Raw genomic sequence first — 25,423 nt, forward strand, 5'->3', positions numbered from 1 at the left:
TCATTTCCTTTTGGCTTCAGGTACTCGAAAGGGAGGCAGTCTTACCCTTTTTCCTGGTTCCGTGATAATCTTATGTTGAATGAGGTGAGTTCGACCAGGTCTTCGGGAAAAAACATCTTTGTTTTGCGATAGGAACTCTTGTAATTCTTGCTTCTGCGCCTGAGCCAGGTCCCCCACGGCGACAGCACCAGTTTCTTCTTCCAAAGGGTCAGGGGAGAAGTGGGTGAGCAGAACTTCTGCACCATGCCATCTCTTTAGTAAATTCACATGGTAGATCTGATGCTGTCGTCGTTTGTCAGGTTGCTTAACTTTATAAGTGACCTGACCCACTTTTTCCACCACCTCATAAGGCCCCTGCCAGGAGGCCAGGAATTTACATTCCGGGTTCGGGACTAATAGCAATACTTTGTCCCCCGGCTGAAATTCTCACACAATAGCTCCCCTATTATAAATCTGCCTTTGTTGCGCCTGGGCCTTCTCCAGATTTTCCTTCACAATGGGAACAACAATGTTTATCCTTTTCCTCATTTGTTCCACATGTTCAATGACAGTCTGTAACGGTGAAAGTTGATGCTCCCAGGACTCTTTGACCAGGTCTAACAAGCCCTGTGGTCTCCGAGCGTATAATAACTCAAATGGAGAGAACCCAGTCGAGGCCTGTGGTACTTTTCGAATAGCAAACATTAGATAAGGGAGCAATTGATCCCAATTTTTGCCGTCCTTTTGCATGGCCTCAGCATGCTTTTCAGGGTCTTATCAAAGCGCTCCACTAGTCCGTCTGTTTGTGGGTGATATACCGAGGTTCTGATTTTATGAATACCCAAAAGCTTACTTCGGTCTTGCATGACTTTTGACATAAAAGGAGTCCCTTGATCGGTTAAGATCTCCTTAGGGATTCCCACTCTAGAGAAAATTTGCACTAGCTTTCTAGCTATGTTTTTGGCGGTAGCTGCTCTCAGAGGAATGGCTTCGGGGTACCTCGTGGCATAGTCCACTATTACCAGTATATACTGATGTCCCTTTGTAGTTTTAATCAGGGGTCCCACTCAGTCCATCCCAATCAGTTCAAAAGGAGTATCTATAATTGGGAGGGGAATCAGAGGGTTTTTATTGTATAATAAGGTTGTGGGGCAGTTTTCTGACACTCTGGGCATTCCTGACAATATCTCTCTATGGCCTTGTATATTCCGGGCCAGGAAAATTGAGAACGTAGTCTCTCAGCTGTTTTCTTCACGCCCAGGTGTCCTCCCAAGAGGTGGCTATGGGCCAAGCTAAGGAGTTTCGACTGGTAGGCTCAGGGAATGAGGAGTTGCTCCACTTCTTGTTCCCTCTTCTGCACCAGATAGAGGAGATTGTCTTTAACCATAAAATAAGGGTAACTCAGGGTACTATTATTATTACACAACTTTCCCTCAATTTTTCTTACATGTCCCCATGCATGTCTTAAATTCCCATCTTCCACCTGGGCCGTCCCAAACCTACCTCGATGTTCTGGGGGCTCCCAGTCCAGTAAATCCATATTTAGGAACTCATCTCCAAGTTCAGAGCCTTCTTCCGGTTGGTCTGCCTCTCCAGGGGAATCTGTGTTATCGTCCGAATCTCCCAGACAGGGGAGTGGACTTTCCCTAGCCAACTGGACAGCATTCAAAATTTGGAGAAAGTGGGGACAGTCATGTCCCAACACCACAGGGTAAGGCAATTGTTCAACCACCCCTACAGTCGAACTATACATTCCCAGTTCTGTAGAAATGGAACCTTTCACAGATGGATACACCTTAGTTTCCCCATGCACGTAATAGGTATCCCCTCCGCTTGCCTGAACTTGGTTCCTTCAGGTAGTGCTGTAGAGGTCACCAGGGTCACCATACTTCCAGAGTCTAACAGGGCCTCGACAGGCTTTTCCCCTGTCCTGATTTTAGCAATGTGGGGATCCTCACAGGACGGACGCTTGCCGCGAGGTAGTGGCACTTTGCTTCCTCTCTGGTGTCCACTAGCATAGGTTCACACAAGTTGGGACAATTACTGGCCAGATGTCCCTCTTCATGACACTTAAAGCATCTACAGGACTCTTTCCATGGTCGGGGCCTTTGAACCGATCTTTCCTGAAAATATGTCTTAAATTGTGGTGGACCTCGATAGTCCCTGTACTTTAGTGACTGAAACTTCATTCCATTCCCCGAACTCTGGGGGTTTCTCCTCTCCTCTTTTCGAAATTCCCCTCTTTCTTCCTTAATCAAGGCTTCAGTGGCATGTTGTCGGTCCACTAAATCAACCGCCTGGTCTAATGTCTGGGGATCCCCAACACTTACTTTTCTTTTCAAGTGAACAGGCAGACTCCTCACAAAGTGATCCAATCCTACTCTTTCTACCACTTGCCCCGAAGTTTAGTTCTTCTGGCTGAAGCCATTTCTTTGCCAGATGTACCAGGTCAAACATCTGAGATCTAGTGGGCTTGTCCATTTGATACTTCCATTTGAAACCGGACTCCTCGTATCGCCGTTGTTACCCCTAATCTCGCCAAGATCACCTTTTTTAGAGTTTCATAGTTCTCAGCATCCTCTTTTTTTAAATCATAATAAGCCTTTTGGGCTTCCCCAATTAAATAAGGTGCTAATCTCCCTGCCCATTGCTCTCTGGGCCATGCATTCCTGGCAGCAGTTCTTTCAAAAGTTGTTAAGTATGCTTCCACATCATCAAGCTCTGTCATCTTTTGAAGCCCAATTTCTTCTATCTTACTGGGTTCTCTCCCTGTTACTGAGGACTGTCTAATTTCCTCTCCTAATCTTTGCAATTCCTCTCTCACCAAATTCTGTTCTTCTATAATTCGTTGATTCGTCTCAGTTTGAATTTTATTAGCCTCCTGCTGTGCCTGTATAGCTTCTTGTTGTCCTTTTAAAGCCTGGAACTGGGTTAGGGTGGCTTTGGATAATTGTTGTATCAATTGTTCTATTTTCCTTAGCGAGAGTTCACACACAAACCGAGAGAGAAGGAGAGAAAAAAAAATCAACTTTTTATTTCCACAATTCTTAGTCCCGATCAGCGGGTTGCCCGCATCCTCTACCAATTGTGGTGCCTCCAGAGGAAAGGTTTATGTAATAGAGACAAAAGTACTCACTCTCTTCTTTTATTTTCGTGGAGTTTTTCTCCGTTTCTCCAGTTCGTCCATCTTCCAAGCCAGTCCTCAATCCATTCTCTCCATCCTTATTCAGTCCGAATTCCAAAGTCCGTAAAGTTCCACAAATCCGCGCCGTATCCAAGTCACAAACCGTAAACCATAATCCTTTATTTCTTCCGTAAATCGGTTATCCTTAAATCTGTACCAACACCAACCGAATTCCACTATCTCCTCCAAAACGCATTCACCTACTGGCTTCCGTGCCGGTTCACTGTTTCCAGGGCATATATATTTTGTTTCCTGATGAGACACACCTGTGTCTCGTTGTTTTTCGGACTGAGCCCTTTCCATCTGTGGGTCAGCTGGTTTCTCTTAGCGGCCATCTTGGTCAGGTCTAAGTCAAGTATAGTGAGCAGATCGTTCCTGAAATACCTGTCCTGGATGACCCTTCCTCTGGTCATCTTACAATGTTCAGAACTAATCTGCTCAGATCCTAACTGAAATTAAGAGCATTATATATAATATAATATAATATATATATAAAGATATACCTATTTTACAATCCTTGTCCATTGTAGCGGAGCTAGTTTGGATACGGGGACTGTTGTGTTACGCCGGAGACCCGGGTTCGTGCCCCAGGTGCTGCGGCACGTAAACGAGACCGCGTGGAACTGCAATGGTCACATTGGTGCCGTGACTCGGATGGGAGTGTCCTTCACCGAGGCGAAGTCAGCAGGGGAGGGTGTAGCGGAGCTAGTTCGGATATGGTGATGTCAGCGCCCTCACTGCACATTGCAGGGACCTCAGCTGCCTGGGCTGAGGGAGGTCTCCTTTAGCTCATGCTGCTGGTTCCCTGTTGCATTACGCTGGAGACCCGGGTTCGCGCCCCAGGTGCTGTGGGACGGAACGGGGTGGCAGAGGGAGTGGAACTGCAACGGTCACATCATGTTTCATGTTGAGTTCACACTTAAATAAAATACTGCTACTGTACATACAATGTATTTAAGGGATAAAATGGGTTGGCTCCTCACTCACATGGGTTGACCTGTTAACTATTCATTATACTACCTGTCAATATAAATTGCGCATTGGCCTACTTTATGTTCCCAGAACAAGGATCGAAGAATCTCCCAATTCCTATCCTAACAGAGTTTTAAAACTCACTTTTGTATTCTGGCATTTAATTCTGTTTACTGTACAGTATTTGTATACTCTTGATATATTGCAAAATACCTACTGATGATCATTTCTGTAGGCTAATAATTTGTGAAAGCTCTAGTTACTTCAATACTGAGTTATTAAAAGTGTGGTATACAATAAAGATTATTAATAATAAAATTAAATGTGCCGGAATTTAAATGTTCACACCTAATAAGCTTTGCTGTCTTTGAAGAATTTCTTTAAATTCACTTTTATTCTCTTTTAATTCTCTTTATTGTATTTATGTAGTGTTTTGATTGTTTTAGTGCAAAGTACCTACAAATAATATGTTATTAAAGGTACTATATCTGATAAGTTTAATGTCATCATTTTACAGTACATAATTAGACAGCTCTCTTTTCCTCCAATGCGTGTAACTGTCAGAATCATCTATCATTTGACACATTGTGAGCTCCACAATGTCTCATAGGTGAGTTAGTTTTGTTCACTTTAGTCAAGTCAAGGAAGTCACTGTTTACAGGAAAGCTAAATGTACCCTGGAATATTCCCCACTGTACCGTGGTTGCAATGCTAGTGACATTGCCCAGGTTCTAAACAATGACGTCTATAGAGCTGTAATTGTGCTCAAACGAATGCCATTACTGGTTGAACCACTCAAGAACCTGCTCATCCCTATTTTTAATCAGTTCTTTGATGATAACCAAACCGATACATACAGTCCCAGTTTCTCTGCCCCTTCGTGTGAGTTCAAAATACATAGCCAGCAAGGGGCATCTGGAGGTGCTACAGAATTCTTTCTTTAACCTGCACTAAAAACAAAGCAGTTGAAATGTATATTCTGTTTTAATTTTATGTGGTACTGTACCAATTGCTAAGAACAGCCATTTAGTAATACGACAAAAGTGTGTCACAGTTTTTCACCAGCAGTTACTGTAGGTATGTTGCTTGTACAAATAGGTAGACTGATTTATTAGTCTTTGAGAATGAAAGAAACTGCATGTTCTAAGACTTTTTTTTTAATTTAGAGTGTTAAAGAGCAACACTGTCAATTCTTTATTCCAAAAAGTCAGAATGTTCGTACTACTTATCTCATCAAGAAAGTGTAGGTCTCCATTTCATCTTTCTTTCCCCAAGTCACCTCTTTTGAAGACTCTTTCTTACGAGTACACTTGATGTTTTGCAATGTGTGTTGCATTTTTGACATAACCAAAGAATATTTTATAGGACTGAGAAGACAGTATTATCTATCTTACTATAATTTAATTGATCAATTTCAAAATGAGAGCCTTTTAATATGTTCTATTCCAGCATTTTTTATTAAATAATCAATTTAATCTACAATTATTTATATTTAGATATTCTTATACATGCTTTAATCAATTTGTCAGTAAGAAATAAAATGTAATTTGACAAACAGTTTCTATGATGTGGTGTTGTAAAATGGACTTCTGTCCATTTTAATTTTGTAGTGTTCTTTTGGTTCAAGGCAATATCAGCATGTCATTTAAATCCTTGCATTTTATTTTAAACTATTTATCAGATCCCCTTTTAAGGATATAAATCATATCTGTAACTTAAGGATGGTGAAGATGATACAGTCTGGCTCTGGGAAAATATATCTGTTTTGTATGCTTTCCCATCTTTGAGCAAAATTAACTTTTTCATTGCTTTTGCATCTGTGAATGTGAACAGCAATTCAGCAGACAGATATTTTCCACTTTTTGTGGATTGCGCGTAATAAAGCTGAGAAAAATCACAGGAAGACATTTGTATATAATTTCTTCAAAAAAGCTAGAGTGTTGTTTTATATTTAATGTTTAAAGTTGTTTTGATAGAACTTCATGAACAATTGGACAGAGAGAAAGTTTTTCAACATATTCTAATTTGAAGCACTAATGGATTTCATTTTCATTTTAATATATTTTGGCAAATTTAATTATGTATTGCAACTGTTTTCATTTTACAGGCTCTCTGTTAAGCCTAAGTGGTACAATATTTCTTTAAGGGCATCCATGTCATCTCAGATATGAGTAAAATAAGAAGTAACCATATCTTTAATACTTTCTAAAATGTGTGTCGGTTAACACATAGTCAAGAGATCATTTTTATATCAAGTGCTCTGGTTCAGCTCTGCTGCATCAACAGTTTGTTTGCCAACAGTTTGATTGCCACAGTCAAATCCATCTGGTAGATACATTTTCCAGAAAAAAAAAATTCATGAGCTAGAACTTGGAACTTATCAGGGGTTTCAAAAATACATGTGTCATTCATAATGAAAGTCACATGGGTTGATGGATCTGATTCATATACTGTAGATGACAGTATAATTTATTTGGTAATATGAGCAAATTAAATTTGACATGTGCAAGTGAAGTTTCCAAAAATAGAAAATTGTGCCATGATGACCAATTATGTGTCTAATGTGTCCATATAAAAGCTGTGATAGGGAGTTTGTCCAACCCTTCTGAGAGTCTGTTGATGCAACAGGTTGTTTTCAACAGCCCTTAGATGTCCGATTTGAAATGTAGTACTGTAGTAAGTATGTTGTATTCAAACAACAGTCTTCATTACTAAAATGATTTCATGCAGTATTTCAGTTTAATAGGAATATTCAGATACCTATATGAGCTATTCTTGTCTTTTGTTCCAGATGAAGGGAATTTGGCAGTTGCGTTTTCCTTCATGTTCATCATAAAAGGTAAGCCCTTTACAATTTGATAACTATTTCATGTAATTTTGCTGTAGTACTGTAAAGGTGCATTTATTAATTGTCCAAAATGTTTTGCCAATCTCCTCAAATAACACAACAGGATTCAAAAGGGTTTACTATATAAGTGATTTTACATTAAAATGGCTTAGTTGTACAAAGAATACAGAAAATCTTGAAACTAGGTTAAAATTATCTGGTGTGCATTTCTTAAGGAAACAGACTGCCAAGTGAATTTTGATTAAGCCCTTTTAAATAATCTTTACAGGGCTCATCTTTTGTTGCTGACATACAAATCTTATCTCCTGTATGTATAAAATCCCATCTGTATTTGGTTCATCCCTGTTTTCTATTTATTTTTATGTATGTAAATATTTTCTGAACATCTGAAGTTTCTTTTTTCAATTTGAAAATGTAAATATTGCATATATAAATAGATAAGAATTGTGCTTGTTTTATCTGAAGGTCAGCTTGTTGTTGCAAATGCTTTCAAAATTTCAGTGAAAATTAGATTAATTTAGAATGAAGAGGTGACAGATGAGTCACTTAGAAGACCATTGTACTGATAAAGCAACAATACAGGATTCACATCCCTTCTGCCGCTACACACAGCTTGGTCAGTGAGTGGTACTGTAGGTCGGTTTTGACCTACATATCTGAGAAAACGTTCTCTGGGAATGGAAGTTGATGTGGGTTTAATGAATATGCAGGGAAAATATTAGAAGAATCCCACATGAGAAAAGAAATGTAAATGAATTGAAAAAGCTGTAATTCGAAATAAAAGTATACTTTTATGTGATATTTGCAAGGGTGGCAAACCTAGTTTAACTGCTGAGGATATTTTCATTCTCCTAGAGTGAATTTGAATTTTGTGGTTTAATATGCAGAAAGTGTTTAAGGTATAGCATTTCAGGTGGGTAGCTGCGTCACCATGCGTAGGCTGCAAAGGAACAAGTAATAGGTTTATTCCATGCTGAAAAAAAGAAGAAAGAGAACACAACGTTTCGGCCGTGGAGCCTTCTTCAGGTGTGAGCATGTTTACTTTCTTGACTATAGCATGTATAGCATGTTTACTTTCTTGACTATTTACTTTCTTATTTTAAAAGAGATACCAAATTAAGAAAGACAGTGTTGCCACTAACAAATATAAACAATTTCTGTTCTGTTATTGCATTGGGTTTTGTTCATTAACATCTGACATTGTTACTAAGAATATTTTTAATTAATTGTTTAAATATAATTTTAATGTTCACAGTATAGTTTTGAATACTCATTTACTCATTTTACTGCTATTTTACATGGGGATTAGAAGAGAAGAGCAAGTAGAATCCTGAACACAGATAATAAATTAATTACTAATTGAAGTTCCCATGCATATTATCATAATATAAAAAGCTGTGGTTAGGGATAAAAATCAGTTCAGGCAATAGGCTTCTTTGTTGCATAGACCTAATAATACAATAATATACAGAATTATAATAGACTTTTAATTGCTGCATTTACAATATGTTATACTAACCAAAAGATGCTGTATACAGTATATAACAGGGGTGACTTCCTATAATTTTACATTTAGAGGTTATGGTGGTCATATGTTAGATGTCTTATGGTGCTGACATAGTGGTGTCTTACTTTCAAAGAACTACTCATTCTTGGTTAATTTATGTTGAATATGGCAAATTGTATGAACAAAATGAGCTTCATATTTATTCACTGAGAATTGCGTGGAAAATCATGTGTAATTTTATTTAATAATTCACTGGGAATTGCTGATTATTATGCTGAAACAATTACATTTTAAGGGGATAACTTAATTTCCAGTGAATGAGAACTTGGCATATTTTGACTATGCTAAATTTGTTTGCTAACTTTTCTCCCATTAACACCTTAAAATTCATGATGCATTGGGGAAATATGATCAATTGATCTTGCAGGAAATACAGTACTGTAGTTCTTCAATTTGCTAATATTGTAATGTCCCAAGACACAAAATAGGGATATTCCTATAATGGTTAATATACAGTATTATTTGAAAGTCAGTTTAGGACAAGTAGTGTCAAAGGCAGTAATTGTATCTTCCTAAAGAACCTGTGGCAGGATTGTGATGGTATCTGCAGACCAAAACCAATCCAACTTCATTATTTATCTGCTTAGGGTCAAGTGTGCCATGTTTCAGTTCCCAAAACACCTTTCTTTGAAATATAATTTTAGAGAGAGCAGGCATTTAATTTCTGTTAACCATATGAAACACATTAATTTTCATTTCTAAGTTGTTAAAGGTTTTGATATTTTAGATATTTGTATATGCATTCTGGAAAACACAAAACTTGAAGTTGAAGCTTTAGTATTGTATTCAGAAAATACTTTTAATGCAGGATATTTCACGTTGAAACTCATGAAGGCCTCTTCTTCACTCAGCTTCTTTACTCTGTGAAAAGAAAACAGAATTTAATTATCTCATACTAAAGCTAAAAACTAGAAAAGAAAAAGTAAAAACAAAATTCAAATACAATATTCATAAAAGTTGGAAATTACAGTTATTTGGAAATATAGTGAAACACAAGCCAGAGGGAGAAAGTGTGAACTACTGTATGCTGAAGAACATTTTAAAACCAAGAACAGGAGGCATTCCTTACCCCTACGCCAGGGCTATAGAACAAGCTACAAGCTACAGTATGCTGGATTCTATCAAGAAATGGCTGGATGAGATCTAGGATCAACAAACTACTATGAAACTGGCTAGATGGTGTGAATGACCTCAGCACAGACCACTTGTATCTTATCTCATTTTCTAACTGCTTACTCCTGGTGAAAGTTTTGGTGGTAAAAGGCTGCCAGACCAGACTTCGCTTTCCTCAGCAACAGTCTCTAGCTCATTTTACAGGACTCCCAGGCACTGCCAGGCAAACTGAGAGATATAATTTGTCCAGGGTGTCCTGGGTCTGTCCCGAGTTCTCTTCCTTGTGGGATCCTGACCACAAATGGTTAGGAGTCTGCATACAGGGAGGAGGTTGAAACCCTGGCAGCATGGTGCCAGGAGAACAACCTCTCTCTTAACATCAGTAAGACAAAGGAGATGATTGTGGACTATAGAAAACATCAGGGAGGAGACCACACACCTACAGTATTTACATCAATGGGACTACAGTGGAGAGGGTCAGCAGTTTTAAGTTCCTGGGAATTAACATCTCAGAGGATTTAACCTGGACCCACCACACCAACATCGTGGTCAAGACAGCACGGCAGCGCCTGTTCTTTCTCCGCAGGCTAAAGAAGTTAGGCATGCCGTCACATACTGTATCCAGGCCAACTTCTACAGGTGCACTATTGAGAGCATCCTGACTGGCTGCATCACTGCCTGGTACGGTATCGTAAAGTACTGCAGAGGGTGGTGAAGTCAGCGCAGCTTATCACCAGCTGTGAGCTACCAAGCATCCAGGATATCTACTCAGCTAGATATCTGAAGAAGGCCAGGTCCATTCTCAAGGACCCCAGTCATCCCAGTCACAAACTGTTTTCCTTCCTACTGTCCGGTAAACGGTACCAAAGCATTCGGTCCAAGTCCAACAGACTACGGAACAGCTTCTACCTCCAGGTAATAAGACTGCTAAATAGCCAACCTGCAGCTCCTTTAGCAAATCACCTGTATTGGCTACATGGACACACAGTTTTCACTGTATTCAGCATAACTGCACTACATGTATATATTGCATACACCATGGACACATAACAGCTCTACTCATATTGAGTTTTATTCAATTTAAAAAAATGTAACCTCAATTTTGTGATTTTTGTGATTCTTGTGATTCTTGTGAGCTCGCAGAAAAAGACATTTCATTGCCAGCAACTACTGCTGCACGCCCTATTGTTGTGCATTTGATAAATAAACTTTGATTTGATGTGATGTGATGTAATGTGATGTGATGTGTCCGGTACACCTCCAGCAGGAAGCATCTAGACACTAGACTACTTCAACTGGCTTCTCTCTATTAGGTGGAGCAGAGACTCTACTCCAAAGTCCTCCTGGATTGACAAGCTCCTCACCATGCCATGGAGAGTAAGCTCAACAGCCCTACAAAGACTCTCATTTTTGCTGATTGGACTGGCAATCTCTTTTTTTCAGTCATTACCCAAAGCTTATGACCATAGGTGAGGATAGGGACATAGATCAACTGGAAAACAGAGATCTTTGTCCAAAAAGTCATTTCCAGCTTCACAATCATGGTTCATACAGTGGCTGCAATGCTGCAGCAGCTGCACCAGTTCTCACAGCTGGACATTCTTGCAAACCTCTCTACCCCTAATACTGAATAAGACCCTGACGTATTAAACTAATCCACTTGGAGCAGCTATTCTCCCATCACCAGGAGAGAGCAATCCACTTTTTTCTGAGAGAGAGCCATGACCTCAGATTTGGATGTGCAAAATGTCCAGTTTTCTTTTTCTTCTCCTGCACAATTTATGTGCATAATCATATTTTTCTACAATAAGTATATAAATATTAAAATATGTTTTGAATGATATTTTTCATTTTACAGCTCACACCCAGAACAATTAGTATGTAAAAAGGAAAGCTTTGTAATGATAGAATCATTTGCATTCTTCATTAGAGGAGAGATATACCCGAGCAATGCTACCCACATGCTGTCCTCCCATATTTTTATGAGTAGCACAAAAACGATAATGTATAATCTATATCTAAGAAAAGTACAAACATCCACCTATAATTTCAATTTACCTTAGAGCCCATGTCACAGCTCTTGGCTCTCAGCTTGTTAACCTGGCCCTCAGCAATATGACCACGTTCCTTTGCTTCTTCCTTACTCAACTTGGAGAGATGGCAGTTGGCCTGTTCCTCCTGAAATGGAAAAAGATGTATTTGAAATATAATGTTCTAATTTGTGGTGTAGGAAAGTAAGTAATAAAAGCTTGTTAAAACCATGACTTACACCTTCCTCAGCCTGTGTCTTGTAAGTCTTTACTTTCAGTTGCAGATTATCGACCAGATCCTGGAGTCGGTTCAAATTCTTCTTGTCCTCTTCAGACTGTAGAGAAGAAAACACAGTGATTTTCAAAACTGAATACTGCACAAATGTTATTTTTTTTCATTAGAGGAGATTATGGGAAGAAATCAGTATGTTACCTGGTAGGTGACCTCCTTGACTCTTCTCTCATATTTTCTAACACCTTTAATGGCCTCAGCTCCACGCCTTTGATCGCTTCAAGTTTGTTTTCCAGCTCACGCACCTACAAATCCAATCAAATGCGAAAACAAGCTCTATCACTGTATTTGTATAAATTGGTCTGTGTTCATCCCACCCAGATTACCCTGGCCTCCAGCTTCTGGAGCTGTTTCTTTCCACCCTTCATTACCAGCTGCTCAGCCTCATCCAGACAGGGCTGCAGGTCCTTCACTGTGACCTCCAGGTTCTTCTTCATTCTCTCCAGGTGAGCGCTGGTGTCCTGCTCCTTCTTCAGCTCCTCTTCAGCCTGAAATGTAACAGAAATTTTAAGTACATAATTTGTAGTTGGTTATCCAGCACTTTAATATAAGCAAAAAAAAAAGATGAAAATGTAATAGGAAACAACAATATTTTCTATAACTCACATCAGTGATAGCTTTCTTGTCCTTTTCTTCTTCATTTCTTGCTTCCTGAATGGTGTCATCAACTTCACCTTGGAGCTGAGCAATGTCACTCTCAAGCTTCTTCTTGGTGTTGATCAAGCTGGAGTTCCGAGACAATGAGAACATCTGTAGTAAACGTCAATATAGTCCAAATACCACCTTCACTGTCAGTCTAACATTTATATTTATAAATTAAAATAAAAGCAAGTAATATCAAATTAAAGATCAGATTTTACTGTTTGTTAGAAAGTTTAACTTTTGTCACCTGGGAGTGCAGCAGCTGCACAAACTCGCTGGCATCAAGCAGTTCCTGCTCAGCCACTTTGCGGCCTCTCTCAGTCTGTTCCAGGGCAGCCCTCAGTTTCTCAATCTCAGCCTGCATCAGGTTGTTCCTGCGCTCCATCATGGCAACTTGTTCCTTCATGTCCTCCTGTCCTCTAAGGGCATCATCCAGGTGCAGCTGAGCATCCTGAATAAAATGTGTTTTTGAGTATTGTACTAATTAATGCCACCTTAACAATTGACTCTGATGTCTGATACCAACTCCATACCTTGAGTTGTCCTTGGACATTCTTCTTTTGTTTCTGGGCTTCAGCAGCCTGGCGGTTGGCGTGGCTCAGCTGAATTTCCATCTCATTGAGATCTCCTTCCATCTTCTTCTTAATTCTCAAGGCATAATTTCTGCTCCTAACCTCTGCATCAAGAGTGCTCTGCATGGAATCCACAATCCTTTGGCTGTCTCTCTTTATTTGTTTAATTTCCTCATCCTTCTCAGCAATCTTTCTGTCCACTTCAGACTTAATTTGGTTCGATTCCAGTTGGACACGAAGGATCTTTGACTCTTTATGCTCCAGTGATGCCTTGGATGGTATACCTCAGGGATTCATAGTGTAATCCATACAAAAGAGCTGCTGGACACACTGTGGTCTTGGCATGCAGGTGTGAAGTAGAGTTAACAGCTTCTGTTTTAAAACGTTTTGGATTTGTGTTCAAGTTTAAGCTTTTAAAGTCATGCAATGGTAGGAAGGTAGGGACATACCATTGTTTCTTATTTTTGATTTTCTTGAAAAAATGTTTACTTCACCTTGTTGTAACTATAATGGGGTTATAGTATATTTGGGGGCTTGTTCAAGATCTTAAATTTCTTGTTGCTGAAATTTGTATAAAGACAAAATATACTGTCGATGTTCTGAATGCCTAGTGAGGCACATCGTGTTGGCAATAATAACAAACTATTTTACACATCACGCTACATAGAAAATATAGCCAAAAGGATCGCTCTAAAGGTTACATTCCAAGCTGAGAAGACAAGATTGAGACTTGTCTTCTGTGTAACTCTTCAGTTTACAGTTCGTCCATGGTCATTCATTATAAATATTATTAATAATATTTTCCATATCGCATTAACATTGGAACGGTCTTACTGTACAAGTGTAAAAAGAGATGATACACAATGTATCTCTATGAATCTTCAGTTTACAGAAAAATTCCCCTAGAGCCACACAACATTATCCAACATCGCCCTTCTTGTGTCTAATTTCCAGGGAATAACCCTCCCAAAAGAGAACAGCGCATCAGTCCTTGCTTATAGTTAAACAGTACATATGATGTCCGGTGGAGTTTCAGCGTTCACTTTTCTGTAATCTGTACAGAACTGTGACATCCCATAAATGTCTGGTACCACTAAACAGCAGGACTTCACAGACGTTCTTCTTTGAACTAAACCACGCTCCAGTAAATAATGTAAAGTATATCACCTTCGGCAATGCTTCTAGTTTAGCAGCATTTGCGCGATAAGTACAGTGTTTAATGGGAGTGACATTACCCATGTGTATATCACTGTACGACACAGGCTTGAGTCGGATGTCTGTTAATAAAACAGAGCACACTCCAATAAATTTACTGTATGATTTATTTTTCCGTTTCAGCTAAAGGAGGGGAATGCAAAGTCAAATCTGTCAGGATCTTGGAGTTTAATAAGCGAGGCCTTTGGTCTAAAATATTTTGTGTCGTGTACATTAGTAAACAACAGAGAGAGTCACTGGCTCTCTTAAAAGTGTAACCTGTCTGTCTTGTCTTCATTGTTATGGTACGGTATCAGCATATTGATAAGCTGTTTTCCGGTTACTGGCAATTGTGAAAATAACCATTCTTCCCTCCTTTCTTTAACTTAAAGAATTCCGTGAAGAAATCCTTAATGAAGAAACCATCTCGTATAATAATTCTTCCAGATTCACACACTCACGCCAGAGCCAGTTTTGCAACAGTCTCCCAGGAAGTGTTTGGACTGCGCAGTACTGTACAGTACAAGATACAGTTTAAAGTCTTACATTTAAAGTTAAATTGTTGGCTGATTACTGACTGCTAAAATTTGGATTAAGACAAAATATAGATTTTCCCAATTCGGATGTAAACCTGAAAGAGACACATTGCGTTCACAATAAGCTGTAATAGTGGACTATTTTTATGTATTCAGCATTGTGTTTGAAACAAACCAAAAGTAATTCTCTGATCGGGCTTTGAACCGCCTGGCTGCAGCATGCTACATTACAGTCCATTGCCTATTACCACTATAAGGACAATAAAAGTTTTTTTTTTAATGTTTTAAAAACATCCGCTTGTGTTATTTTAACTGCTTAGTTACATGATTCCATGTTACTATAACTATCAAGTGGTATTAAATCAATATAACTTTTTTACAATAACAGCAAGTGGTGTTCTTACTACGTGTTCTAAGAAAAGGATAACACATTCTAACTTTGTATTAAGTACACTACAAAAACTTTATAATGTTAGAAAAAGCACGTTAAAACCATAACCCACTGTAAGTTACCAAGTTAAAGACTTTGATGCATAAAATCTTGCTTTTACAAAATATACCTACTTTTTAATCAGTTTAATTTTTAACATGCTGTAATACACAGTTTAAAATGATTAAAAGTGTAAACAGTATACAGTACAACTTAAATTCTGTAATCGGAAAATGATTGTCCCTCAGCATTGACCGGGATTCTAAACCAGGCATTTTCTGGCAACAGCCCAAATGCTTCACATGCCACGATAAGCTTTCAATGCTCCACCTGGCGGTTTTACAAACTATTGCACCCTGCAGTACTCTGCGGTAGCCTGCCGCCCGTGCACTGCAAATTAATGCAGTATCCCTCGCTCATTTGGAATGGTTGGATCTGTTAATTTGTTTGCTAACATTTTTTTCATTTTAGACCTTAAAATTAATTATGCATTTGGGAAATATAATAAATTGATCTTACTGGAAGTATAGTAGTTCTTCAGGTTACTGATATAGAAATATCTCAGCAGAAAAAAGGAATAGTCCTGTAATGGTTCACATTTTATTTAAATGTCAATTTAGGACAAGTGGTGTCAAAGGAAAACCTTCCTGAGATTCTCAGGTTAAAGAGCATGTGGCAGGATTCTGATAGTATCTGCAGACCAAAACCAATTCAAATTGATAATTTATCTGCTAATTCTCAAGCGTACCATGTTTCAGTGCTGAAAACACCTTTCTTTGAAATATAATTTTAGAGAGAGTGGGCATTTTATTTCTTTTAACCGTATGAAACATATTCATTTTTATTTCAAAGTTGTTAAAGGCTTTTTTAGATATTTGTATAAGTATTCTAGAAAACACAAAACATGAAGTTGAAGCTAAAATATTTTATTCACAAAACACTTTTACCAGAATATTTCATGTTGAATCTCATATTGTATGAATTTCTTAAGTACAAGGCCTCTTCTTCATTCAGCTTCTTTACTCTGTTAAAAGCAAACAGAATTATAGTAATTAACTCATAGTAAAGGTAAAAAAAGAGACAAAGTAAACACAAGTTCAAGAGGCTCCTCTCTCTCTGGTGGAGCAGTGGATACTCCAGAGTCCTTGCCAGGCTCCTTACCATGAGATTAAGCCCAGCAGCTATACAGAGAAACCTCATTTCTGCTTGGACCCACAGACTCACTCTTTCTGTCACTACCCAAAGCTCGTGACCATAGGTGAGGATAGGGACGTAAATCCAGAAAACAGAGAAAACAGATATCTTTGACCTAAAACTCAGCTCCCGCTTAACCACTAGGGTTCATACAGCAACCACATTACTACAGCAGCTGCACCAATCGACTGGTCATTCTTACAATCCTCTCTGCCCCTATGCTTGAAAAAGACCTTGAGGCACTTAAACTCCTTCACCTGGGGCAGCTATTCTCCCATTACCTGGAGAGATCAATCCACTTTTCTGTGAGAGAGAGCCATGACCTCTCAGATTTAGAGGTGCGAAATGTGCAGTTTTCTTTTTCTATATGTGCATAATCATATTCTTCTCCAGAACAAACCTCCTTCTGCCTCATACTTTTGTAGCTCCCCAGCTCCCACCACACCTGGGGCATATTGTTTACAAATGAGAATGTGTTGAGTAGCCAATAGCCAAGTACAAACACATATACAGTATATAGCCTATTGTTAAAATTAGAGGAATATATATATACTGTATTATTTTTATTTACACAGAGTTTTAATTATTTGTAGTTCATTCACTTGCCAGTGTTCCTTTGAAATGGTTTTGCTCTATTATTATCTGATACTGTATGCCCTTGAAAATATTTGGTACAGAGAAGAATCATTTAGAACTCACTCAGACTTAAGAGAAAGATCTCATTTCATTTTCAGTGTGACTTTTGTCTTCTAAAATGGTTATTTTTAAAATCTTGAACAACAAACAATCTTTAAAAAAAGTATCCACAGGTTTCAAACTGTCATGTGTTATTAATGATATCATAAGCAAAATATGGTTTAATACTACAAGACATTACTTTTTTGCAAACGTCTCCTACTGTCTTTTACTCAACAGGCACAGTTTTTAAAATGCTTTATACTAGTAACTTTAAAGCAAAATTGAATGCAGCTGCATGGACACAAATTAGAGCACAGTTGCTGAGCTTATGCGTTTTACTATGTTCTGTAGCAACTGCCACAGCCCTGGAAAAATGTATTTAAAATCCACTGTGATCTGATCAGTCCATTAATGACCTAAAACTGGAACTAAAACTTTAGGATACAGAATGTAAGACCAATTAATCACATGAAAGCAAAAAATGGGGCATACAATACTTTTTTCAGATTTTAGATATTTTTTTCATTGACATGTTTTATTGCACCAAATTATTCTATAAGCTTTTTTTTCAGTTTCATCACCTTTTTAGGGACTACATATGTCAAAGCATACATTTTCTTTGTCACATTTTTAGACGGATATAGTCTTAAAATCTAACATTTTGAATGCACTTTTCTTTGAAACTATTTCAGAATGTCTACAGAAATAAGCAACATATGATTTAAAGGATATTTTTTTGTTTTACAGCTTAGAGCACTAAATATTTTAAAAAGGAAGCTTTAATTAGATGTTTATTTTGTATGTGAGAATTAATCATCACATTAAATGTGCTCAAATCATTGAACTTCTTCACTGTGACTGTTTTATTTAATTTGTCATTTGAAATATTGTGGCTGTTTTATTAGTTCTTAAATGTGAAGAGCATATTTTAAAGTGCTATGCACCTGCAGCTACCCATATTTTGTTCATCCATCTATTTATCTATTTTCTGACTGCTTTATCCAATACAGAGTCTTGGGGAAGCACAAGACAAGATGAACAGCATGCCATTGCATCACAGGGCACTCACTCAGAAACAAACACACACACACTCACTCAAGTGCAAGTTTTCCCCGAAGCCAATTAACCTATCAGTATATCTTTGGAATGTAAAAGTAAACCAGAGCACCTGGAGGTAACCCATGCAAACATGGGGAGAACATTCAAACTCCACACAGGTAGTACTCCAGGAATTGGACGCAGTGCCCCAGCACTGTGAGGCAGCAATGCTAACCATTGTGATACCATGCTGTCTTACATTTTAAAGAATAGCAGAAATCTTTAAAATGTAAAGAATGAAATCCACCTATAATTTCAACTTACCTTGGAGCTCAAATCACGGCTCTTGGCTCTCAGCTTGTTGACCTGGGACTCGGCAATATCGGCACGTTCATCAGCTTCTTCCAGCTCATGCTGAGCCTTCCTGAACTTGGAGAGATGAGCATTGGCTTGTTCCTCCTGAAATGGCAAAAAAAGTTTTTATATATAATGTTCTAATTTGTGACGTAGGAAAGCAACTAATCAAAGCTTGTTAAAACCATGTCTTACAGCTTCCTCAGCCTGTCTCTTGTAAGCCTTCACTTTCAGTTGCAGCTTGTCGACCAGATCCTGGAGTCGGTTCACATTCTTCTTGTCCTCTTCTGACTGTAGAGATGAAAACACAATCATTTTCAAAAGTGAATTACTGTACTGATATGTACCTTTATGTTAAAGAAGATCCAGTATATCGGTATGTTACCTGGTAGGTGAGCTCCTTGACTCTTCTCTCATATTTTCGAACGCCTTTAATGGCCTCAGCTCCACGCCTTTGTTCAGCTTCAAGTTCATTTTCCAGCTCACGCACCTACAAATCCAATCAAATGTGAAAACAAGTCTTTTCTCTGTATTTGTATAAAATGGACCCTGTTCATCCCATCCAGATTACCCTGGCCTCCAGCTTATGGAGCTGTTTCTTTCCACCCTTCATTGCCAGCTGCTCAGCCTCATCCAGACGGTGCTGCAGGTCCTTCACTGTGACCTCCATGTTCTTCTTCATTCTCTCCAGGTGAGAGCTGGTGTCCTGCTCCTTCTTCAGCTCCTCTGCCATCATGCCAGCCTGAAATTTATTAACATCAATGACAAGGACTTTAGATATGTTCTTCTTTTCTTGAGTGAATAGTGGGGTTGGGCTCTAACTTCAAGTCTGCTTAAAGTCTGGTCACGTCTGGTTTTGCTGAAAGCAAAAAATATTTAATTGATTTTTACGCAACTTGAAAATTACTATTTCTTATACATGAGGAAAGATTTCTACCCGACCTTTTTAAGTCCTGAATTAATTAGACCTCACTAAGGTTCCAAATAGTGTAATTTCTAGCAAAGACATCAAGAAACAATACCAGATGGATCCCACAATGCACTAAATTAGCTAAGATATTTAAACTTGATGAGGATAAAGACATTTTAGCACAAACTAGAAAACAAATGATAAGTTAGATATTTTAGTTGCAAAGGTTAAAGCTGTGAAAAATATCACAACGGTATGGTAAAACAAAAATATCATAATGAATATTTCACTGCTGGAATAAAAAAAATGTATTGAAGTAGAATATACTAGTTTTAATCACGGAGCATGTATCAGAGCAGGCAGTGTCAAAACTGGGATGGCCCACATGAGGGCAGTGAACAAATACCCCAGGACAAGAAATAAAAGGAATTATCTGCATTTTATTTTCATGAGGTTATTGGCTTCACCTGTTTGGAAGCCGGTTCCCCTGTTTAAAGGTCAGTAGATAGATGGTCTAATGGTGAAATGCTTTGTTATTAGCAGAAGGTTCCAGGTTTTATAGTTCGTTTAGAAATATGAAGAGACCTCAAGAGGAAGACAAGCTTTTCATAAGAGGTAGGTGAGTACAGGGGAAGGTTTGCAAGAAGTTGCAGCCTCGGTTGTCGTAGTGTTTGCCCACTGGTATAGTAATGAAGGTATAAGAGTGGGTCTGACCAAACAGGGATGACTGGGTTGAGGTACTTTCCACTTACTTAAGATGGCAAAGGAGACAGGCATGCAAAGGGAGGGTCAAATTTGAGCTGAGAAGGTTATATTTACATCAGGGTTTTTCTGACATTCACCTAATCTGCACACAAAAAAAAAAACGCACTTCCAAAGAAGAGGGATTTGTCATAAGTACATAATCAACAGTGTATTAATTACTGATTTGTATCCACTCTGTTTATAAAAAAGCAGTTCTTTCAGTATCTGCAGTTCTTTTATTTTAATGTACATGTAATATTTTCTTTTTACTTAGACTTTATGTGTTTTCACTAAAGTGCATCTTATAAACAAATAGATCATTATACTTTTTGTGGGCTATCATGTCCACCAGCCAAATATACAGTATACAGTATACTGTATAGTCAGATGAAGCTTGAAATGCTGAGGGTGACTCACATCAGTGATAGCTTTCTTGGCCTTCTCTTCGGCATTTCTTGCTTCCTGGATGGTGTCATCAACTTCACCTTGGAGCTGAACAATGTCGCTCTCAAGCTTCTTCTTTGTGTTGATCAAGCTAGTATTCTGAAATGACAACATTTTTAACTTACAGAAATATGAAAAGAAAGATGAAAGTTTAATAACTTGTAAGAAATGTGAGGTTTTTATTAACCTGGGAGTGCAGCAGCTGCACACGCTCGCTGGCATCAAGCAGTTCCTGCTCAGCCACTTTGCGGCCTCTCTCAGTCTGTTCCAGGGCAGCCCTCAGTTCCTCAATCTCAGCCTGCATCAGGTTGTTCCTGCGCTCCACCATGGCAACCTGTTCCTTCATGTCCTCCTGTCCTCTAAGGGCATCATCCAGGTGCAGCTGGGCATCCTGATAAAAGCAAAACGCCATCATAACCATCAAATGATCCTTAAAAATAAAAGAGCATGAATGTTTATGGTTTAGGGTAAAATCTTCAGTACCTTGAGTTGTCCTTGGACATTCCTTAGTTGTTTCTGGGCTTCAGCAGCTTGGCGATTGGAATGGCTCAGCTGAATTTCCATCTCATTGAGATCTCCTTCCATCTTTTTCTTAATTCTTAGGGCATCATTTCTGCTCCTAATCTCTGAATCAAGAGCACTCTGCATGGTGTCCACAATCCTCTGGTTGTTTCTCTTCATTTGCTCCATTTCCTCATCCTTTTCTGCAATCTTTCTGTCCACTTCAGACTTGATTTGAGTCAATTCCAGCTGCACACGAAGGATCTTTGACTCTTCATGCTCCAGTGATGCCTGATGTAAAGATAAAATTTGTAAATTTCTATTCTTTTGGACAAAGTATAGTGAAAGAATTAAATCTGATAATGTAGAGGGAAGCAAAGAGCTATAGCTCAGATTTCCTAGTCTGCTGTGCTTTGACAACCTATAAAATGTTTTCTTCTATGTATTAACGTAGCACTTATACGAAATAAATACTGTATTAAATTAAATGCTACATAATGTAGACAGAAAATGTTGATGTATACCCAAAAGACAATGAAGTACAATAGTATCAGGTAATACACATTGAAGCAAATAGCACACCTTTTATATTGTATTTTTTTCAAATAGAACATGGAAAAACAGACCAGGAATATCAAATTAGCATTTTAAATAATGTATTTCATACATTCTAAAAATACACTGACAATCTAAGAACCTTACTTAAGAAATGTTTTAAAAATATCCACCAATTGTTTTTTTATGTTTTGTGTTTAGTACCTCAGCTTCCTCCAGCGCGGTTTGAATTTCAGACTTCTCTGTCTCGGCCTGTTTCTTTGCTTTTTCCAACTCATGAATGGTCTTTCCAGTCTCACCAATCTGTTCAGAGAGATCTGAGATCTCCTCTATTTGGAAGATATATTACACAGAATGTAAATATTCTAAGGAGAGTAACATGTTTAATCTTTTAATCTTATAGTTCCATAGTCTTATAAACTCAACATTTTTCTCTTTTTGTACTTACGCTGCAAGTTCTTGTTCTCCCGTTTAAGGGTCTCAAGATGGTCCAGAGCCTCTTCATAGGAGTTCTTCATCTTGAAGAGCTCAGTGCTGAGAGAGCGAGCCTCTTTCTGTGCAGCTTCCAGCTCAGCCTGGCCTTCCTCAAACTTCTGCTTCCATTCTGCCAGAACCTGAAAAAAAGAATTGCGGAAATATGAACTACAGTAGTATATCAGACACTTACTCATGAGGATTGAGGTGTCTTATTTTAATCTAATTTAACTGTTTTTGCACTTCTATATGAATTGCTTCTTCACCTTGTCAAAGTTCCTCTGCTTCTTGTCAAGGTTAGCAGCCTGGGAATTTGCTCTCTCCACATCAATCATGAGGTCCTCCACTTCACCCTGAAGTCTCTGCTTGGTCTTTTCCAGAGAGGCACACTTGGAGTTCACAGCCTCAATTTGTTCCTCAGCATCTTGGAGGCGCTGGGCAAGCTTTTTCCTATGGAAAGTGATCATGATCAGGGAAGGAATGGTATTTTGATAATACTAATCTTTATAAATTCAGTGAATGTCTCTTACTTGGCCTCTTCAAGCTCCTCAGTGCGCTGGATGGCATCAGTCTCGTATTTTGTCCTCCACTGAGCCACTTCACTGTTGGCCTTGGACATTGAGCGCTGCAGCTCTGCCTTGGCCTCCTGCTCCTCCTCATATTGCTCCCGGAGCAGGTCGCAGTCATGGCGAGTGGACTGGAGACCATGAGCCAGAGCATTCTTGGCCTAAAAAGGGAATGTATTGGCTAAAAATATACTTCCAAAAGAAAGGGATTACTGTCAGCTACTTTACTTTCACTGTATTTACAAATGTGTAATTGTTTCAGCTACATACCTACTTGATTCAGATGATGATTATAATTAAACTTGGAGAATCTGATATTGTTTTTCCTCACCACATTTTTTGGATTCATAATTTATTCTTCATTCTAATATACAAATCATTGTCCTATTTTAGAAAAAAAACTGTCTTTGATTCCAGACTTTTAATCCAGAGCTGCTCCATACTGTAGTTTGTAGCTGCAGTATGCTTGTTCATATTTTGCATCCTTTAACATCCTTCTCATTCTTTCCATCTTTCCATTTATTGATTTTTAAACCGTTTCATTGGAAAAAATAATAAATGCTCTGTTACATTTTGTGTATTGTTGCAGTTTTTCAGCACCTGTTCTACATAGGGCATCATTCTAAACAAACATACATATAAGAATAAATATACTTAGAATAAATATACTTAATTCTTCTGTTAATGAAAAAGCAAAATTAGTAAGAATTGTTCTCATCATTTCCTTTACTACACTTGCCTGTGCTTGTCTTGCTGTGCCAGGCTGTCCCTGCTGCTGTCTGTTAACAGTTTGCTATGTGCTCATGCAGCTGCTTGACTGCTTGCCCATGTTATCTCCCTGCTCTTCATATAAAAGTGTGGCTGCATTACTACCTATAGCAGCAACACATTACATCAACTATTTCAAGCTGGAGCCAACGATGTATTTTTCTTATATCTGGAGTAGGACTACTGTGATACCTTCCTAAAATAGAAATTAACAGGAGCAAAGAATCTCATACTGTATATTATAAACACAACTTACTTTCACTTCCTCCTCCAGCTGCCTCTTCAGCTCCTCAGTTTGCTGAGTGAAGGCCTGTTTGCCTCTAGTGAGCTGGGAAACCAGAGCTTCTTTCTCTTCTAGCTGACGAGCAAGTTCACCTTAGGGAACAAAACAATAGTAAATGAAACTTTCATTGTTCTGTTTATGAAAATATGAAAAAATTAGTAACACTAAATAATATTTTACCATTTTCTGTCTGAAGCCTTGCTTTTTGTGCGCTAATGTCATTGACCTGGCGGACGTTTTCATCACTCTTAGTCTTCAGTTCACTGAGTTGGTCCTCCAGGGTACGGCACATCTTCTCCAGATTAGCCTGTCATTCAGATAAGAAAATCTTACAGTATACTGTAGTAAAAACAAAAATGTGTGTAATATGATTACATCAATAAAGGCCAGATTTGATTTTACCTTTGACTTGGAAACTGCTTCCATGTTGCTAGAGAGGTCATCAATTTCCATTTTGTACTCGCTCTTCTCCTTCTCCAGCTTCTGTTTGACTCTCTGCAGGTTGTCAATCTGCTCCCCTAATTCTGCCACACTGTCAGCCTGCTTCTTGCGGAGAGCTGCCGCTGTGGCTTCATGCTGCAGAGTGGCCTCTTCAAGGTCACGGCGGAGCTTCTGGAACTCAGCTTCACGTTTCTTGTTCATCTCAATCTGGGCAGAAGTTGCTCCTCCAGCTTCTTCAAGTCTTTCACTGATCTCCTCAAGTTCCCTGGAGAGGTCAGCCCTCTGCTTCTCAACCTTGGCCCGAGCAGCACGTTCAGCCTCAATTTCCTCTTCAAGCTCTTCAATACGAGCCTAGATGATTGTAGAAATGATGAAAGTATATAATATGTAGGCGATTATAGAAAATAATAGAAATACAGTTAACCCAAAATAAGTGTTAGGTTTGTCCCTGAAATACCTGTAGCTCCTTAATCTTCTTCTGCAGCTGGGCCCCCAGTGCTTGTTCATCTTCAATCTTGCTGAGGAACTGGCTTATTTCAAAGTCCTTCCTGTGAAGGAGAAAAAATATTCACATTATTATAGTAATTGTTACAGCATTTTCAAATGACATATATATTTGTATATTTAATACAATCTTACTTCTTGATCTTCTCCTCTGACTGTTGCTTGTCATTTTCCAGATCCATGACAGATTCTTGAGAGAGTTTCAGATCACCTTCCAGCTTTCTCTTGGCTCTCTCCAGGTCCATTCGGAGTTTCTTTTCTTGCTCCAGTGAACCTTCAAGCTAGAATATTTGACACATTATTATGTTTAGTTCAGGCTGTCTAAAAATAGAAGAAGTATGTGTTTGGATGTGTCACTTACATCATCCACTTGCTGTTCAAGCTTTGTCTTGGCTTTAGTCAGAGTGTTGACTTTGTCCTCCTCTGCCTGCAGATCATCAAGGGTCTGTTGATGAGCCTCTTGGAGAGCTTTCTTCTCCTTGGTTAGTTTGGCAATGCTTTCATCCTGAGTGGCCATCTCTTCAGTCAGGTTTTTAACCTGGAAGTATTCAATAAATCTTTAAGCATATCATTATACTGGCTTTTTAATGACTAGTTAGTTATTTTGGAC

At 38.5% G+C, this 25,423-nt stretch overlaps 1 protein-coding gene and 1 pseudogene across 1 annotated transcript; both read right to left on the reverse strand.

The window, feature by feature from the left end:
- LOC148824045 (uncharacterized) lies at positions 1-16,559 on the reverse strand (annotated as a pseudogene).
- Positions 16,560-16,830: 271 nt separating this feature from the next.
- LOC148824046 (uncharacterized) lies at positions 16,831-25,345 on the reverse strand. Its single transcript, XM_088928168.1, has 18 exons — positions 25,175-25,345; positions 24,949-25,094; positions 24,767-24,857; positions 24,271-24,660; positions 24,049-24,175; positions 23,842-23,960; positions 22,782-22,978; positions 22,518-22,701; positions 22,226-22,391; positions 21,982-22,106; positions 21,205-21,513; positions 20,909-21,112; positions 20,695-20,820; positions 19,195-19,365; positions 19,009-19,113; positions 18,819-18,914; positions 18,594-18,728; positions 16,831-16,998 (listed from the first exon to the last, which is right to left on the reverse strand). The coding sequence occupies exons 1-18, from the start codon at positions 25,328-25,330 to the stop codon at positions 16,831-16,833; spliced, it is 3,015 nt and encodes a 1,004-aa protein (XP_088784294.1). The 5' UTR covers positions 25,331-25,345.
- Between the last annotated feature and the right edge of the window lie 78 nt (positions 25,346-25,423).

This window comes from Atractosteus spatula, chromosome 11 (genome assembly GCF_055471065.1).
Source record: "Atractosteus spatula isolate fAtrSpa1 chromosome 11, fAtrSpa1.hap1, whole genome shotgun sequence".
NCBI classification, from domain to species: domain Eukaryota; kingdom Metazoa; phylum Chordata; class Actinopteri; order Semionotiformes; family Lepisosteidae; genus Atractosteus; species Atractosteus spatula.

Excerpts from the sequence above, each read along its gene's own strand:
- LOC148824046 (XM_088928168.1), bottom strand. The coding sequence starts at position 25,330 with ATGGCCACTCAGGATGAAAGCATTGCCAAACTAACCAAGGAGAAGAAA. Across the intron at positions 18,915-19,008 it reads TCAAGGAGCTCACCTACCAG|TCAGAAGAGGACAAGAAGAA; the intron begins GTAACATACCGA and ends TCATCTCTACAG. Across the intron at positions 16,999-18,593 it reads GCCGTGATTTGAGCTCCAAG|GTGTGGTGGGAGCTGGGGAG; the intron begins GTAAGTTGAAAT and ends AATATGCCCCAG.